A 19217-nucleotide genomic window follows, 5' to 3' on the forward strand; every position below is an offset into this window, starting at 1 on the left:
GGGTGAGACTGGGCTAGTTGTATATCTAGTTGTATATTGGTCTGCCTCTCGCCCACTAAGTTTGATCTCTGCCAGGGTGAGGGTGGTCTAGGTGTCCACATCTTACCCAAGTTATGGTTCAATTGCCACCAGATTAAGAGTGGTTTAGTGATATAGGTGTCCACCTCTCACTCAATAAGTTGCAGGTTCAATTCCCTTCAGGGTGAGAGAAGTTGACAGTTTGATCCCCATCAGATCTAGTGGTATGGGTGTCCACCTCTCACCCAAGAAATTCTGGGCAAGATCCCCACTAGGGTGAGTGGTCTAGTGGTATAGGTTTCCACCTCTCACCCAAGAAATTCTGGGCAAGATCCGCACTAGGGTGAGTGGTCTAGTGGTATAGGTTTCCACCTCTAACCCAAGATGTTGTAGGTTAGAGCCCCACCAAGGAGAGAAAAATCTAGCATAATAGATGTCAACCTCTAACCCAAGAAATTGTGGGGCTATATCCCAACCATGTGTATTTTCTCATGGTCTATCAAAAAGTACCCAAGTACTGGTTTCTGCCTAGGAAACAGACTTGAAATCAAGCTAAAATAAATGAGAATGAACAAAAGCAATTTTATTATTTTATTGGAAAATCCCAAATGATAATGGAAAATAAGTACAGCACATGAACGAACACTTGATGACTCATGATATGGATAATAAAAAAGCATCGCAAAAAAAAAATATACAAAATAAAATCATTAATTGGTCAAAAAAAAAGGTTTTCTAACAGCAGTAATGCAAACTTTGCAACTTGTGATCACAAAAATAAATCAACTGTTTTCAGTAGTGATTTATGATGTTTACATCTATATTGATAACGATGAATACAATTTACAAAATCTAATTTCAAAGAAACACATATTTCATTTCATTCCAAATGTTTATAAAGAGCTATCATGCAAAACCATAATTTCTTTCATACAGAAAATGAATTTATACAAATGGATGGTTCTTTTGAAGAATTTTTCACTGCGTCAACTTATTGCTTTTATAAAACAATTTTTTGTTGTAATGGTGAAAAACATTTTTTCTGATTCTGATAAATGTATGATCAGGTATTTATAATCAGAAACTATTAATTACCACAAATGGCTGTTTACTGATCTGACAAATATCTAGAAAACTGTTATCATGGTTCAAACTTTTGCTAAAACTGTTGAATGCCTCCAAATAAAAACTGTTGACTGTTTCACACAAGCAATACCAATGGGTTTATTTCAACCACTAAAATCTCCTAAATGCTTCCATTCAAAGACATCACAGTATCATGATTTAAAATGAAATTGAACAAAATTCACACGAACAGTTCACATCTCTCATAAAACTGTTTTCTGCATCTCAAGTTTCTGCATCAAAAACTGTTCACTGTGTCACAAAGTGAATCTCACCATGATAATTGCTGCTGGGCCTAGTATACAGGGATTATTCCTTGCAATGATCAATAGGAACTTGATTTACATTGAAATGAACAATGTTCAAGTAATTTTCCCTATAACACAAATGTCCACGGAAATATCAAAACCATTGACGGAATTAAAGAAGTCAAAGACTCCAGTCACTCTCCTTGTGGGGTTGGTTGCTAGGCCTAGTATCTGGGAAACTTTCCCCCACCCTGCCCAAATCGATTCCCACCCCGACTGTATCCACCGCCACCACCCCCATATCCACCGCCGCCACCACCATAGCCGCCATTGAAGCCACCGCCATAATTGCTGTACCTGTAAACAGGGAGGATTATATGAATAGTTAGGTTATTGCAATATATTTTGGCTCGACTATGAAGAAAGCCAACAGCTCATGTTAAACACTCTTGAGTCCACCTCCTTGGTCAAATTCACCAGTACTGAGTGTCCAAGCGTAAGGGCACAAGAACGTTCCCCGACTGAGGATCGAACCTTTGGTTTGGGGAGGCGGACATACTTGCTCTGGACCATCCCGACATTTTATTGAATAGTCAGGGTTCTCAATAAGTTTCAGTTGAACCGTCTCAAAGAGTAAAGTAACCGACCTGCTTCTACTTATTCTATTTAAAATTCATTTAGTTTTCCAAATTTTAACCGGCCCAATTGCCATTTGAACCATCCATTTTGGCCGGCAGCCGGTTCTTATTGAGAACACTGATAGTTGAAGGAAATCAATCCCAATGTGGGATATTTGTACCAGGTAGCATTTTGTGGCGTTGCCATAAAAACTGCCTTCGACTTATTAACCAACCTTTGACTATTAATGAGTTTTTTTTACATCAATACTATGCCCTATTGTGATCGACATACCATGAGTTTCAATGCTTTTTGTTTATGTTTGTAGATATAAGTTTTCTGACACTTTTTTTTAACGCCCCTCTTTTTTACATCATTACAAAACAATTGATAATATTTTCCTATATACAAAATCATTTAAAAAATGTTTTTAACTGATTCCAAAAATAGTAAGTTAGAGTATAATATAATACGCTACCATGCTCCACTTTAAGTTTTTTTTTTCTAAAAAATCTTTTCAAAAAAGCTTCAGCATAAAAATCCTTTAAATCCCTTTTCTTGATGAAAAAAAATTTCACATAAACTTCTATCGAATCCCCTCTTTTGAAAAAAACCCAACAACATAAAAATCCTTCGAATCCCTATTCTTGAAAAATAACTTAAAACATAAAAATGCACTATTTCTTTGCTTCATTCTAATTTTAAAACTTTTCTCATAGTTACCTATCTTCATATCCTCCGTTTCCCCTATCGTCAAAGCGACGCTTCTGTCCACCATATCCACCACCTCCTCCACCATATCCACCACCGCCACCGTAACCGCCACCAAATCCACCGCCGCCACCGTAACCACCACCACCACCGCCGAACCTTGAAGAACAATACATTGGTTTGACTATACTAGGGTTTTAACCAGGTCTTAAAAAGGACAGGGTGGTAAGGCCGAAAATGGCACATTGATTCGTGCTGTGCATTACCCAGACAACCAAAATAATTGAACATGGCCATTTGGGTGTTTTTTCAATATTGGCCATTACTGGAGCTAAAATAGAGGTAACTAATTAAATATCATTAGATATCAAGGTAGTTAATATCGTCTAAGATAAGGGTAGCTTATATTGACGAAAATGGCGATAAAGTAGTGCCTTAAATACCTGTGCTTCACTCATAATACATTCATTCATTCTACTGTGAAATCATTAATGTTCGTGGGCATGAAATTTCGTGGTTTGCCGAAAAAAAACAATTTCGTGGGTACTTGAATTCGTGGATTTTCATTTTTGAAAAAAAAAAAAAATCGAAGATGCGATCGTCCTAGATCGTCTGCATAATATCCACGCGCTGGCCCGAGATTTCCGTCTTCTACGTCACTCGGTTTATGACACTCGCTAATGTGGTACGACATGCCAATTAATTTGATTCGTGGGATCTTGAATTCGTGGATCACCCAACCCACGAACATTAATGCCCCACGAACATTAATGATTTCACAGTATATTGGGACTATGTTATTGCAAGTTTTTTACAAGCAGAAGTCGATGATGCCAACTTTATGTAAAATAATCCATAGCAACTAACCTGTTTCCTCCGCCGAAACCTCGGTTGCCACGGAAACCACCTCCTCCTGTAATCATAGCAACATGTTATGAGTAACCATAGCAACATCTTATGAATAACATGAAAGGAATAACATTCAACTTCAAAGACTTCTATATAGAGGATAAATGGGTGAAATATTTATGGTTGGTTTAGATATTTTGTCATCTTACACTGAATCAAACATTTTTCTTTTTATAATATGCCCAGAAATGGGGCTATATTTGAGTCATTTAAGGAATATATTTGTTAAAATTCTGTCCCAGCCATGTGCTCACTTAAGTTTGATTTTTTGATATAAGAACGGGCTTCATTTTCAAAACAGTGAAAATATCAAATTTATATTTTCACTGTTTGAAAAGGTGAAATATCAAATTTGATTTCACTGATAAATCTCTATTAACCGCCAGAAAGCATAAAATTAAATTTGTATATATATCACAGGTTATTTTATGATTTTTTTTTTTAAAGAGTGTGCTGACGTTCACATGGTTATTAACAATTTTGTAAGGTTTGATTGATTGTTAAACAATAGTGCGTCCAAACGAAGGAAAACATCTATTAAAGGCCTAGTTTAAGCCTTCTATAAGTGACCCCCCCCCCAAAAAAAAAAACACAATGTGTATTGTACACAACCTCTGTTAATTGATCTTAATCTAATTGCCTAATTGTCTTATCAGATCTCTGATCTGAGTATCCTGCTGTGCAGTTTGGGATAATTTAAGGTAGAAATGGACCCTAAATGGCCCTGAGCCAATAAACGAATACACAGGAAATTGGCCCCTACTGTGACACCAGTGCAATTAGCAGGAGATGCACAGCAGGGGATTATCATGCCAAACATTCCTTAAACTAGGCCTTTAAAGAAATTTCAGTCAAACACGAGACGTAACTTAACAATTATTGGAACAAGAAGTTATGGGTCAGTCTATACACATCATGTGCTTTGTCTCTGGCAACATGTGTACCAAGTTTTAATATCTTCTTTGAATTATGGCCAAGTTTTTACACGATGACCATAACAAAATCAAGGCTATGACAATACCAAACATTTTTGCTCTGAAAACCGAACAGAAATCACACTAAAAAAAGAAATTTTGAGAAATAAAACCACACCAGCCCAATTTTAATTTTTTTTTTTTTATTTATAAAAATCTTGATTCTCTGGGCCCGAAACTTATCCTACCTCCTCGTCCAAAATTTCTTGGGGGTGGCGGAGGCTGTCTTTCCTTCCTCTTTCCAAACCCAAACTCCCCTCGGAGACGCGCCATCTCATTTTTCCGTTTGATCTTACGTTTCATTGGTCCCGATGTTGACAGCCTTACGTTTACTTTGTACCCACATATTTCCATCCCATCACCTTCCTCGGTCGCTGAAAGATGAGTTAGAAAATGTGAGGAAATTCATGTATTTATATTTACAATTCTCTTCTTTCCATGGCCTATTCCATCGCCTTCCTCGGTCGCTGCAAGAAGTTTGAAAATGTGAGGAAATTTATGTATATATTCACTATTCTCTTTTCCTATGTTCCATCCCACTCCCTCCCACCATTGCTTAGGGAAAATGTGAGGAAATTCATGTATATATTCACTGTATTCTTTGTCCAATGGTCCATCACACCCCCTTCCTCCATTGCTTAAAGGGAAGTTTGAAAATGTGAGGAAATTCATGTATATATATATTTAAATTCCTCTTTTTTCTATGGTCAGCCTTTACAGTGACTGATAACAAAAAAGTAAGGATAAAAATGGGAGGATTTTTTTTTTTTAAATTCGAGTATAATAGGGATATTGAATAAGAGCAAAAAGAAGGGATAGTAGGACCATTAACTTACCTTTTTGGATGCAAATAAATGACTACTTAACCTATTCATCAATTGTGATGTACATGTAGTTATCTTTGCTTTAATAGACACCTGGCCCCGATTTCTCGAAACTTCTTAAGCTTAACAGGCTTAAGTAGCTTATTTCCATAAAGCAAAGTACATAATTAAAATTAAATTGGATTTTGATTAATGAAAAGTCATGTATTGTGATTATTATAATGATAATTCCTTTCTGAATCTTAAAACCTCTTACAGAAGCTAAATATTACGCAAATTATTGAAAGACAAAAATAGTGAGCTTAGCTTAATCCTGTTATAAGGGGCTTCAGAAGTTTTGAGAAATTGAGGCCAGTGCTTCAATAAGATAATAAAATATTTTGTTAAAAACCCTAAAGAAATACCACATTACCTTTTAACGCATCATCCCGATACTCAAAGTGAACGAATGCGTAGTCACGAACTTTCTGCACATGGAATAATTTCCCAAACTGCTCGAACTTTGTCCTCAGAATATCCTCATTAACATCTTTGGACAGGTTACTGACATGAACAGCTTTTACCTGAAGAACAAAATGGTATATAGGTGTGTTTTTTAGGGATTTAGTCTTTAGTTTTAAAAACAACAGGGTTCTGCAGAAAAAGGGACATGGTGCTATGGAAAAAGGGCCCATTGTATCGGGCTGAAAATAATTTTGATTTAATTAATGGTTTTGTGCCAAATTGATGAAATAATGTCAATTGTGTATGAAATTATAAGGGCTATTCCATTTAAACACATAACCTCCGGAGGGGAAGGCACTTTTATATTATGCACCCCCCCCCCATGTGTTATATATTTGACTAGAATAGCCCTAATCATATTTTAAATTTAAACTACCGTATTTTCTCGACTATAAGACGGGGAAATTGGGTCCCGATTTTTACCCCAAAAGTAGGGGACCCGTCTTATAAGCGAGTCGATAAAATATTAAAAAAAGATTCAAGTCAAAATCAGTAAATTTTACATAGTGTATTCGTCTATCCAGTATATCGTCTGCTGATACAAGTATGGGGCAATTAAGTAAACAACAACACGAAATCTCTTCACCGCGCGTGCTCTGACGTCACACAGTGTACCGTTATATCTGCATTTTTTCTCACGGCGCGTGTCAGTATAATTAGTTTAACCGATATATCAAATCAATAAATTGGAATCTTAATATGATGTAGGTACCTAACTGTCAATTTGATTAAGCAAACAAATGACAATGCGAATATGAATCCTTTATGTTCGTCGCCAATCAAGGGACAATATTGCCTAAAGCATTATTGCTAAACAAACACCTATTCATGCCTCGGCTTTTCGCAGTTATGTTATTGAAGCCATTTATTTTGCCGAAGAACTTCATTGGTGTCTTCAATAAAAAAATAAACTAAAACAAACATATGTTGTTATTGAGTAATTATTAAAATTCCGATAAGTAACGACCTGCAAACTTAAACGCGTAACCATGTACTCATTTTTAACCTACCTCCAAATAGAGAGCTCACACGCCATTTTCTTTGAGTAAAACAAAAACAGTTACCGCGAAAGTCGATAATTGTCCGTTGAGCTTGAACATTTTTACACATTAGGAAGAATTTTAGCATTTTAGATTTGCTTAAAAATTGACCCCGTCTTATAAGCGAGTCGAAACAAAAAGCACCAGATTTCATGGGCAAAGTTAGGGGGCCGTCTTATAAGCGAATCGCCTTATAGTCGAGAAAATACGGTACATATTAACACACACACTTAGAGCACATCTTGCTTACTGACTTATGATGCATATTTTTATGAAGAAATATACCTTGGCCGATTCCTCAGATGTGGGAATATAAACCGGCTCGGCCCATTCAACCTTCAGTAATTTGCCTTCATATATCTGAAATATTAAAATGTTAAAGTGAAAATCTTATTCAAAATCGATTCATACACATGTATGACAAACATAAAATTTGAGTGATAAACCTTGAACTACTTACAAAATAGTGCATTTATGGAAAACAATACAAGATTGTAACCATGTTACTTATTTTATAGCTGAAAACACAAAAATATTAAATGATTGGTGAATGCTAAAAGATTTACTGTGATCCACTATCGTCTCATAAGGTAGAAATACTGTGTTTTCTGTACCTTTCTTCCAAATTAAACTCGGTATCCTTCATAAGAACCATTGTTTTCGACATTCATTCGACCTTTTTGGTATATTTAAACATTTTTATTAATTGTGTTATAAAATCTTATTTGGGAGTAAGAGTGCATCTTTAATTGACAAACCAGAAGGAAAAGCCCAATTGCTGAAGATTTAGCAAAGATCCTGTCTTAAAGCTGTACTCTCACAGATTGATTGCTTTAACAACTTTTTTTATTCATGTCTTGGAATGAGCCATTTTTTTGCGTAAATGTCTGGAAACCATTGATAAAAAAATGCTGACAAAAGAGCAGATCGCAGTTTTCATATCTACGTTTGAAAATTGATATTTTATGACTAAAAGGGTAACTCACGCTTAAGGAAAAATGAAATTTTCGGCAGTTTACCAAACAATTGAGATCTGTTCTATTGTGAGTTATCTTAAATGAGTGAATTGAAGGCACTGATGCCAATATGAGCTGATTCTGAGACAAATTAATATGGAGTCACCAGGTATCCAAAATTCACAAAACTGTACATTGGATTTCTTTAAAGGGACTAGACACCCGACGATACAACTGAAAGAAAATTGTCAAAAACTTACATTAAATTGAAATTGTGTACGTTGAATCTTAATAACAGATGTATCACATGGCTTGTATCTTTCAAAGTTTTTGCATATTTTTCCAAATCAAAAATTTACTGGGTTTGTCTACCAAGTAAATCCCATTTACTTTAAATATACCGGGTCGCATGGAAATATGTATCAGTACTTGTCACGTGACTTCACATGCTAAGTATGCACACCCTGGAAACCAATATGCCCTATTTTTTAAACGGGTCAACTCAGCTGCAACAATGACAAAATATCAGTTTTATTAATTATGATGTTTTAAAGGGCCTCCTACTAGCTCGTATTGTCAATTCGAGGCTCGTTTTGAGAAAATACTGAATTTTCTGATTTTGGGACCATCTGGTGTCAAGTCCCTTTAATCAACTGACCGAAAAATACAATCGATTTAAAACATTATAATACCTTTTCTCCTATTCCTGGTATAATTCTCTTAGCATCTGCTGCCATTCCGTGATTTTTAAACTCGAGGAAAACAAAGCCCCTATTCTTCAAGCCCTCTTCCTTCATTTCTTCTGAGACAAACACTTCCGCATCTGTAAGCCCTGAAAAATCCAGTCAGTTTTGTTCATTTATTTAGTAATAGTATAAAGTATATGGTGTGAAAGAAAGCCTCGATTCTTAAACCTGGTCCTTCATTTCGTCAGAGACAAACACTTCCGCATCTGTAAGCCCTGAAAAATCCAGTCAGTTTTGTTCATTTATTTAGTAATAGTATAAAGTATATGGTGTGAAAGAAAGCCTCGATTCTTAAACCTGGTCCTTCATTTCGTCAGTTAAACACTTTGGCACGGGTAAACCATAGAAATATAGGTTATATTATCAAGTCTACGCTGAGAAAACCATTTCATCAAAGGAAACTCTCTGGAACCCATAAGCCCTAGAGAAAGATAACAGGAAAAAGTTTATGGTGAAAATAAAACAATGCTTCGATTATCAAAAATATCAGTGTTTATACATGTAGTTATATGGCCAGTAAACGTGTGGAATACGCAAACTCCCTAAGCTAGCTGCCGTGGGCCATTAACTATAGGCTTAAGGAAAGAATATTCAATGGCTTTTAAATGTATAAGAACACCTTCGGACCAATGTTTCAGTGATTTTTGTTGGTGCATCTTACTGCCTTAAATTTCAAAGGCTGATTCCCTATTGCAAAAATGTGTCCATTTTCCCAAAAATTCTTAATTTTTCCCAATTCAGTGACCACAGTTTACGTAAATTAATGAAAAAAAGAAATGTGCAAGGCCAACTCTAATACAGTTCAGTGTATGTATAAAAAGTCAATAAATGTATATGGCCGAATGACAACTCCAAATTTATCAGAAAATAACTGCAATCTTACCTTCCACAAATGGCTCGAAAGTCTGCTTTAATGCCTCAGCAGTTTCTGTTTTGGGCAGGTTGCCAACAAATAGTCGTTTATTGCACGAGGAGAAATTGGCCTTCAGTTCGATGCCATCCTCAATTTCCAGCCTGAAATTAGTTAGTTACCTTTTAATATCCAATTGGACCAAGTCTTTTTAATTTAACATATTATTGATTCCGTTTTTATACTTGTTATTTTATACTGTATCATGGTGAAAAGAGAAATATGTAATTTACAACTCGCCAGGTGAAAGCGAAAAGGTTCTATCTGCTTCTTTATTTAATGTCACTTACAACCTTTTCGCATTCACCCCTCGATTACTGCACATTTAAGAAAAAAAAGAACAATTTTGCTGATGTGCGTTTGCCAACACTTGTCGGCTGTTTTTCATTAAAAAAGGGACATGACTAGACAATTATTAAAGCCAGAGTTATGTGCCTTTAGAGGTGCATGCCGCATATTTTCTCCAGCACTTGTTTACCAAGATCCATTTGAATTTATTAAACTTTTTAAGAGTTATTGCCAAAGTTAAAGTTTTTGAAAGATGCCGCCAAAGCACAGAGCGACATGGACACCGAAATGTTCACAGAAGCTTTTAGTTAAAAAAAGATGCAATACAATTTGATGCTTACATGTCGATCTTGTCGAGAGCTGCGATGTTTTCAGTTTCATCGCAATACTTCACATAACAGAAGTTCCTCGTCAACCCTGAAAGGTGGATGGAATAGAAAATGATGGAGTTAACATCCATTGTGTATATTACATACTAGTGTTGGGAATCGGTTGCAATTTTACTATCGATAATCGGTTCCACTCAAGTATTCGATTATCGATAGTACAATCGGTTTTTAAAATACTAGATAGTACCTGAGTTGTAGTTTTATTCATGTACAGTATTAAACCCTTAATCACTATATGCATATACCTTATGTCTATGATTGAAGTTATTAAGTGTTGTTGTATAAAAAATAGTTCATTTTCTTGCTCATTGTGGCTTTTTTCATCAGCCATTTTGTTAAAGATAACATCTGAACACTAATATTTTTTTTTTTTTTTTTTTTTTGATAATCGATTATAACTAAATACTATCGATTGTCGCCGATTTCAGGCCCAACCAATCGATTTTCGATTATAATCGATCATCGGAACATCACTTTTACATACTATAGAACACAGGGGTCTATTACAATAAAATCTTAATAAAAACAAGCACATAAGCATATGACAAAATGTTGTTGAACAAGCAAGTTGGTTGAATTCATATCCCCGGCAAAAAATTAAGTTAAGTAGATGGCATGGAAATCTGTGTTGGTGAAATATTCCAATAAAAACATGTGCTACAGCTGTGGAGAACTTTTATGACCATTTGATATGAAATATGAGTTTGATTGCAACTGTTTAAAATGAAAGAATATCTTATATTGTGTGTCATTTAGATTTGACCTTGTAACCTAGATTTTGACCCCATGTTACGAAGTTTTTAACTAACAAAATATTTCAAGGCCAGATTGGACTAGAAATACTGCAAAAATAAAGCCTCTAGAATGTTACTAAGGTTTCAACCTAGTGACCTAGTTTTTTACCCCATGTGACCTAGTTTGAAACTTAGACAAGATTTCATTGAGGCAAATTATCATAGATATAAGTTTCATGAAGATCTGAGTGGATATATTGCCTCTAATTGTTCACAAGTTCCATATCGTCTTATTAAATAACAAAACAAATATGTTTGTTTCTTACACATAAGATACTATAGAAACACACAGCCAAACTAGTCCAACACATACCTGTAATGTTATCTATCATGATCCTGAGCTCATAGATTCTCCCGAACTTTTCAAACACCGGGACCAGTTTATCTTCATACCAATCAGGCGGGATTTTGGAGACCGATATTTCTCTATGTTCGGGTGGTTCCCCGTCCCAATTTGGCGGCGGGCCACCGTACTGACGCATTCCTATAAAAAAAGTTATGAATTTTAAGCGAGAATTTAACAAAACTCAGTAGTGTTTTGGAAACAAATATTTTCTGATGCTCAAGTATTTCTGTCCCAATTTTGGGAGAAAGCTACGCTGACTCTGCCCATTCTTAATCATTAAGATTTTACTTCATGCACTTTTCTATTACTTTGTGTATTGTACTCGATACCTTTTTAAACTTCTAGGAACTTAACAGCACCGTTCTCAGCAACAAAAAATTTCAGACTGAAAAGTTTAAACTAGTGCCTACTCTGTGCGCAACATGGTTTTTAAGCAAAAATAATGGATTTTTTTTTTATTCTTATATTTTTCATTGAAATTGAGCGAAACGGCTAATTTATCATAATGAATACTACAGCTTGATTCTCCATCGTCGGATGAATAATAATTGAAAAATCGTACCTGTGGAAACTTTAAGGCTATAGTTGGTCCTATCAAGGAGTTCCTGGACTTTCTGCTGATCTGGGCCATTAAAGATGGTTGCCTTTTGCTGTATGTAGTAGCTGTGAACAAGAAGCGCAAGGTTGATGAGTTTTCCATACATTTTGGTTTGTAAACAATCTTAATTGAATTCTTGAACCTATAGTCCTGGATTAGGTCTCTGTATTTGTTGAAATTCAGGAATGTGATTGACCCGGCTGGTGACGGGCTGAAACCATTTTGGTGATATATTTGGGGGGTACCTAAGGTTCTAATTGGGGGTCAAAGAGGGATTAAGCCCCCTGCGACAAAAGCTAAACTTCAAAAGGGGGATTAAGCCCCCTCCTGCAAAGACAAATTTCAAAGGGGGATTAAACCTCCTGCAACATCCTGACCACACACCCTCAAAAGCAATCCCAAGCTAGCTCTTCACATAAGCTTCCTACACACCAAATTTCATCACTATCCAGTGGTCGAAATTAACACACGCCTGAAAGCCCTGCACTGGTAAAATGTCTTCCGGGCTTGCTTAAATTCTGAATTTTATATAACAGGGCTTGTTTAAAATTGTTATGCAAATCAATAGTATAAGAATTCGGACTTCTTCATCCAAATGTCTAACTTAAGTGACTCTCCATCAATTCAATTCCATAAAGTTGTTGGGCGGAAACCAATGTTGCCCTCCTGACCAACGACATCCCAATTCTAATAACCTGGCTAAAAATATTGAAAACTGTATAAAAATAGTACCCTTACTTGAATATCTTGATCTGTGAACACAAGTATGGCCCCTTCCTGGCAATGTACGAGAGGTCTTTGGTGCCAAGCACCTGAAGGACAAAGAAAACATCATGAGCAAAAGCAGAGATTAAAAATCAGTTCTAATTATAATAGATTATTGGGAATATTTCCAAATATGTGAATTATGTAGCAGAATTTAGCATGTGGAAGTCATGTGATAAGTACATATACATAATTATAGAATGATATACCGATGCTTATTTTAGACTGGGATTTACATGGTAGGCAACCCACTAAAATTTCAAATTGGAAAAATACGCAAAAACTGCAAAGATTCATCTGTGTGATCTGACATTTGTAAATAAGTTCCAATGTGTTAAAAAATGATTAAACAAGAGCTGTCACAGTATGTGACGAATGCCCCCGAATGTGACATTGACCTACGAACAAGGTCAGTACATGAAAAGTTGATCTTGCCTTTACGTGTCAAATATATATGGCAAGTTATTTTAAATTGCCTCTGAACATAAAAAAATACCACCCATACTTGAAAACCTACATTGTTATGTCCTTATATTCAGAATTCCCTTGTGAATAAACACTTAGTGTATCTTTCACCTTAGAGGTAGGGACACGGGTCTTGCACATGACACGTCGTCTTCGTATGTGGAACACATGTAGCAAGTTATTTTAAAATCTGTCCATACAAGAGAAAGTTACAGCCCGGACACGACAACCTATACCCTATGTCCTTGTATGCAGCACTCCATTGTGAATAAACACTAAGTGTGACCTTGACCTTTGAGGTAGGGACATGGTTCTTGTACGCGACACGTCATCTTGGTATGTGGAACACATGTGGCAAGTTATTTTAAAATCTGTCCATACAAGAGAAAGTTACAGCCAGGACACGACAACCTATACTCTATGTCCTTATATGCAGCACTCCATTGTGAATAAACACGACAACCTATACTCTATGTCCTTATATGCAGCACTTCATTGTGAATAAACACTAAGTGTGACCTTGACCTTTGAGGTAGGGACACAGGTTTTGCACGCGACACATCGTCTTGGTATGTGGAACACATTTGGCAAGTTATTTTAAAATCTGTCCATACAAGGGAAAGTTACAGCCCGGACACGCCAACCTATACTCTATGTCCTAATATGCAGCACTCCATTGTAAATAAACACTTAGTGTGACCTTGACCTTTGAGGTAGGGACAAGGTTCTTGCAAGCGACACGTCGTCTTGGTATGTGGAACACATTTGGCAAGTTATTTTAAAATCTGTCCATACAAGGGAAAGTTACAGCCCGGACACGCCAACCTATACTCTATGTCCTTATATGCAGCACTCCATTGTGAATAAACACTAAGTGTGACCTTGACCTTTGAGGTAGGGACACAGGTCTTGCACGCGACACGTCGTCTTGGTATGTGGAACACATGTGGCAAGTTATTTTAAAATCTGTCCATACAAGGGAAAGTTACAGCCCGGACACGACAACCTATACTCTATGTCCTTATATGCAGCACTCCATTGTGAATAAACACTAAGTGTGACCTTGACCTTTGAGGTAGGGACACGGGTCTTGCACGCGACACGTCGTCTTGGTATGTGGTACACATGTGGCAAGTTATATTAAAATCTGTCCATACAAGAGAAAGTTACAGCCCGGACACGACAACCTATACTCTATGTCCTTATATGCAGCACTTCATTGTGAATAAACACCAAGTGTGACCTTGACCTTTGAGGTAGGGACCACAAGTCTTGCACGCCACACGTCGTCTTGGTATGTGGAACACATGTGGCAAGTTATTTTAAAATCTGTCCATACAAGGGAAAGTTACAGAGCCGGACGGACGGACGTACGGACGGACGGTGCGATTTCATTGCTTGATTTTCATTATTCCCACCTTCGGGGGCATAAAAAAAAATGAGTATTATCCCTAAAAAAATTACCTTGAAAAATTGGACTCCTTGTTTCTTTGTAAGTCTACAGATCGTCTTTCTCACAATTTCGTCGATATCTGTATACGCGAACATCCCACGCTCAATAAGCTTAAACATCTCGAAGATGACCTCAGCATCAAGGTTGGCTTGTAACAGCTCCTGGAAAATAATGTTTATTATTTACTTATAAATTGAGTTTTTTAGCAGAAGTTTTAACATATGGTCCCTTAGGCAATAAGATAGAGCATGAGCACAATGAAACAGTAATCTAAGAAAATGTCATCCCCCGCCACCATTCAAAAAAAAATTAATAATGAAAATCAAGCAATGAAATTTCCCGATGTTACTTCATGATATCGAGGATATGTTTTAATGGGATGATTACAACCAAATTGTATGTAATCATCGATCTAGTTTACATTCTTATTTATGCGCCACTCGTAAAACATATAACGATCTTACACTGAAACTTTCAAGGCCTAAAAAAAAAAATTGTTTGATTAGGGTTACATCCTTTTCAAAAATAGGTAGGGTAGGTAGGCTTTTTTTTCTTTTTTTTTTATTAGGCTTTATTTAAGAATGTCATTTTCATCATTGGATAATGGTGCTAAAAGTTATCTTCTGTACTATAGGCATTTAAGGTTTCCAACTACAAAGTGAAAAGCAATTAAATTTAGTTTTTCATTTTTTTTTTCAAACACAATAAAAACGATAGGGTCGGCGCCTATTCCGTAGATAGGGTTGGGTAACCTGAACCACATGTTTTGCGTTTTTTGGCCCAATTATCCTCCATATATTTCTCTCCATATAATCATCATACTTACATTAAACTGTGGCGATTGTTTCACATTGTTTTCCCATTCTATCTCTTCTGCGGACTTCTCCTCCTCTACTACCTCCATCTCCGCTGAAGAAAGCAGAACAATTGTTAATAAAAAGTTTAAGCAATTTTAATTTACATCCTGTACAAACAGTTGCCATGAAACAATCCTGTTAAGTTTGATTGAAATTGTTTCAGTGTTTAAAGAGAAGAAATTGTTTGAAGGAAAATGTTGACGACGGACGACCAACAATAACCTTATCACACACTCAGAATGAACTACATATTGTCAAGTCAATTTTCAGAAATAAGTTACTGTATAAAAATAATAAATATATATACACAATTCTGACACTAAAGATAACAGCTAAGGTATTCATTATAAACTATTAGTAGTGAAAGTAGTTAGAGCACATATACCAGAACATGTATGAGATCATCAACCCTGGCAAATGCCCAAATAAGGCTCATTCAATGAGCATCATTGATCAAAAGTGCCCTTTCTGACCTAGCACCCTGCTTTTTTTTCAAATCCTGGATGGTGCACTGTATCATAGTGTACTATAATCTATTTCAAAATTTGGACATTCTGACTAATACAATGACTGAATAACTGTTAGGCCTAAAAAAAAAAATTGTTTGGTTAGGGTTACATCCTTTTCAAAAATAGGTAGGGTAGGTAAGCTTTTTTTTTTTATTAGGCTTTATATAAGAATGTCATTTTCATCATTGGAGAATGGTGTTAAAGTTAAATTCTATATAAGCAATTAAGGTTTAAAACTACATATTGAAAAGCAAAAAAAAAAATTATTTTTTTTTCAAACTGACTATAAAATCGTTAGGGTCGGCGCCTATTCCGTAGGTAGGGTCGGGTAACCCGAACCAAATGTATTTTTTTTTAGGCCTTACTGTAACAACTTAGTAGTAATACCTTCCTTAACATTTTCCTCCGACTCCGACATGGCTTATCAGATCTGAAAAAACAAATACATACAAACACATATGAACTCTAATTGTAGCTCTGTCATGGCTCTAATAGGTAAAACTAATCATGAGTATGACCTTTTGAAGAGTATCAGTCATCAAGAATCAAGATAAAGTTTTAAAACAAGCCTGAGTTTAATCACTAGTGTTTTTGAATTAATAAATAATGAACAATTTGATGAATTTTACGGCAACAGTGTTTTTTTTCTTCTATTTTACAATGATGTTAGCGCCCTTTAGAGCCTGTTCGATCAGCACTAGAGCATCATCATTACAGGGCTGCCGTTAAAGGAAGTTTGAAAGTATATAACTCTATAAATGTGCCAAACTTCCAAAGTTGAGTCCTTGGAAGTACATTAACTTCCTATATTATTGAGAAAACTTGAAAAAGCGAAGGCTTGGAAGTTAAGAATATCAACCTGGTGTTTACCGGTATGTTACTTTATGGCCACATTTTCCATAAGTCATGAAGTAAAACCAATTGTTTAAATACAATTTTGTGAAGTTTGAAAGTTATAGCTATGAATTATTTAACACTTAAAGTATCTAGTTGGACAATAGTGGAAAATCCTTAGAGTTCCAGTGGCATAAACTTACATATTTTAGAGGAAAACTTCCAATATTGATGTCAAGAAATTTCATACTTCCAGTTTCAAATTCTTAATGGAATCCGTTATTGATTTTCTGAGATAAGAGCGGCAGTATATCAAGCATGCTATTGTGGATACTTTGGTACTGTGGTCAAGGTCTGGGCCAATTAGTAACTTCACTGTATTATGTGAAATTAGAAAACGACATTATATCTAGAAAACCTATGTTCAAAAAACCTATGTTCAACTTCACTTTCACAAAATTTTGCATAACAAAGTTGTAAATTTTCACAACCAAATTTGGCAAATTGTGCAAAATTAAATGTAATTTTATGTAAACAACTGGAGCATGTCAATATTGCATTCAGATCAAACTCCCGGGCGCTAGTACTTTTTAATGTAAAAAAATCCAATAGCGAGAAAAATAGGTCGGCTTTGATCAGATTCCTGGGACGCTTGCAATTTCATGACCAAATGGTAACCATTTGATATGTACCTTGCTTCAGTTTGCTTAATTTTCAATGACAGAGCGTTGTTTATGCAGCTGAATGATATCAGACTAATGACTCTCTTTACGACTTGTTCCAAGTGATTTTTTTTGGTGCAATTTACTGCCTTTTAAAGGCTGTTTCCCCTTGCGAAAAACTGTCTATTTTTCCCAAAATTTTATATTTTTTCCCAATTTGAAAAATGCAGATTACGTTAATGAATAAAAAAGCAATTAATTTCTTAAAATATAAACACAATCTTGACAATACTTACTCTTTCACAGCATAATGTATGCATAAAAAAATTAAAACATGTACATTTGCCATTATATTCCTGTTTTATGGCTTCATTTTGTATTTTCCCAGTCGACTTTTTTTCCAGATTTGCAAGGCACAGGCGGTAAAATTAATTCCAAAAAAAATCACTCCCAATCAATAACTGATCAAGTTGGTGTTTTTGATGCAGGGTAATTGTTTTGGCTGATTATTTGACTATTTTTGGCAGTTTGCATTTCGGGGAATTCTTATTTAAATTTTAAGCATTATCACCAAAGGAATCTGTGGTTTCAACATATAATTTGCTCGTTACATCAAACAAAACTAATGAGAGAGCATGCAAACTGAAGCAAGATATGGTTACCTCCTACTCTTTGGTATAAATTTTCCATATTCACAACCAGGTAGGTATTCTGATAACCTTATCCGAATATGAGCATCCGAATTTAGGAAAGTTAAGGTTGCAAACAAATTGACGCAATACAGACTTTGTAGCGATTTGGGCTTTTTTTTGTGAGTGAGTAGGTTGATTCCTTTTGTTTTATTGTCATCGAAACAAAAGAAATTTTTGTCTGCGACAATTTTCATGCTGTGACATTATTTATTTTTTTATGAAAAGAGCGAAACTTTGTTGAAAACAGAGTCTGATGGTGTTTATCAATTTATATTTTAAATTTATATTTGGTAGTGAACAGAGATAGCTAGGGAAGAAACACTTAGGAAGTGGTTTTTATAGTCCTGCAGCCGAAGAAACATTACAAAATGTCACATTATTTCGCGATTATGTGCAGATTTCAAACTTTGCATGTTTGACGGATGTAATCAAAGTGAAGTCACGTTCCCTCGGGAAAAGACCTCAATTATATTAAAGGCGTATGTATCATAGGTGTTAAGAAAGGCATAGGGTTACTTTGCCTTTGGTCTTTCAGAATATTTTTTTTCTCGATCATCCAGCGCTTTCCGGAATTAGTTTGCCTGGACTGGTTAGAGAGAAGGTTACACTCTACTGATTGACAATCTGAACAAATTTTACATGTTCACTCGTTATTTTTGACCCAGAAGACAAATCCAAATAAATACTACATAAGTGTTCAATCTTTCCCCACTCAGTTGTACATTGGAACTACTGGCAAAACCATGTTGTCACTATCTCTTCCTTGCCGCATTCAGGGTGGCTGTGACAACCATTCAGCATTAGATAAGCGTTGTTGTTGTTGTTGTTGAGTTTATAAAGGTCTGCCCGCGCCCTATAATGGCTGCATTATGGCTTGACCCCGTCACATCCCCAAGTGTGACTTAAACAGAATTTTGAAGCCAAAAGGGGAGTTTTACCCCCATCGGTTGATGGGATATTCGTCAAAGGAGTAATTTTTTAA

The 19217-nt window shown here is 35.7% G+C and overlaps 1 protein-coding gene across 3 annotated transcripts; it reads right to left on the bottom strand.

The window, feature by feature from the left end:
• Positions 1–596: 596 nt before the first annotated feature.
• On the bottom strand, positions 597–18836 carry LOC128221118 (heterogeneous nuclear ribonucleoprotein R-like). 3 transcript variants are annotated; one of them, XM_052929573.1, is made up of 17 exons: positions 18752–18816; positions 16435–16477; positions 15508–15590; positions 14693–14842; positions 12737–12810; positions 11963–12063; positions 11368–11538; positions 10213–10288; positions 9557–9687; positions 8620–8759; positions 7257–7331; positions 5840–5990; positions 4792–4977; positions 3588–3633; positions 2866–2879; positions 2733–2799; positions 597–1748 (listed from the first exon to the last, which is right to left on the bottom strand). In XM_052929573.1, exons 2-17 carry the CDS (start codon positions 16463–16465, stop codon positions 1616–1618), a joined length of 1629 nt encoding a protein of 542 aa, XP_052785533.1. In that variant the 5' UTR covers positions 16466–16477; positions 18752–18816; the 3' UTR covers positions 597–1615. The 3 variants fall into 3 exon arrangements, with proteins under 3 accessions (XP_052785533.1, XP_052785532.1, XP_052785531.1); XM_052929572.1 differs by having other exon boundaries at positions 2733–2879; positions 18757–18836; XM_052929571.1 differs by having other exon boundaries at positions 2733–2879.
• Positions 18837–19217: the final 381 nt, after the last annotated feature.

Source organism: Mya arenaria, chromosome 16, assembly GCF_026914265.1.
Source record: "Mya arenaria isolate MELC-2E11 chromosome 16, ASM2691426v1".
Classification (NCBI taxonomy): Eukaryota; Metazoa; Mollusca; class Bivalvia; order Myida; family Myidae; genus Mya; species Mya arenaria.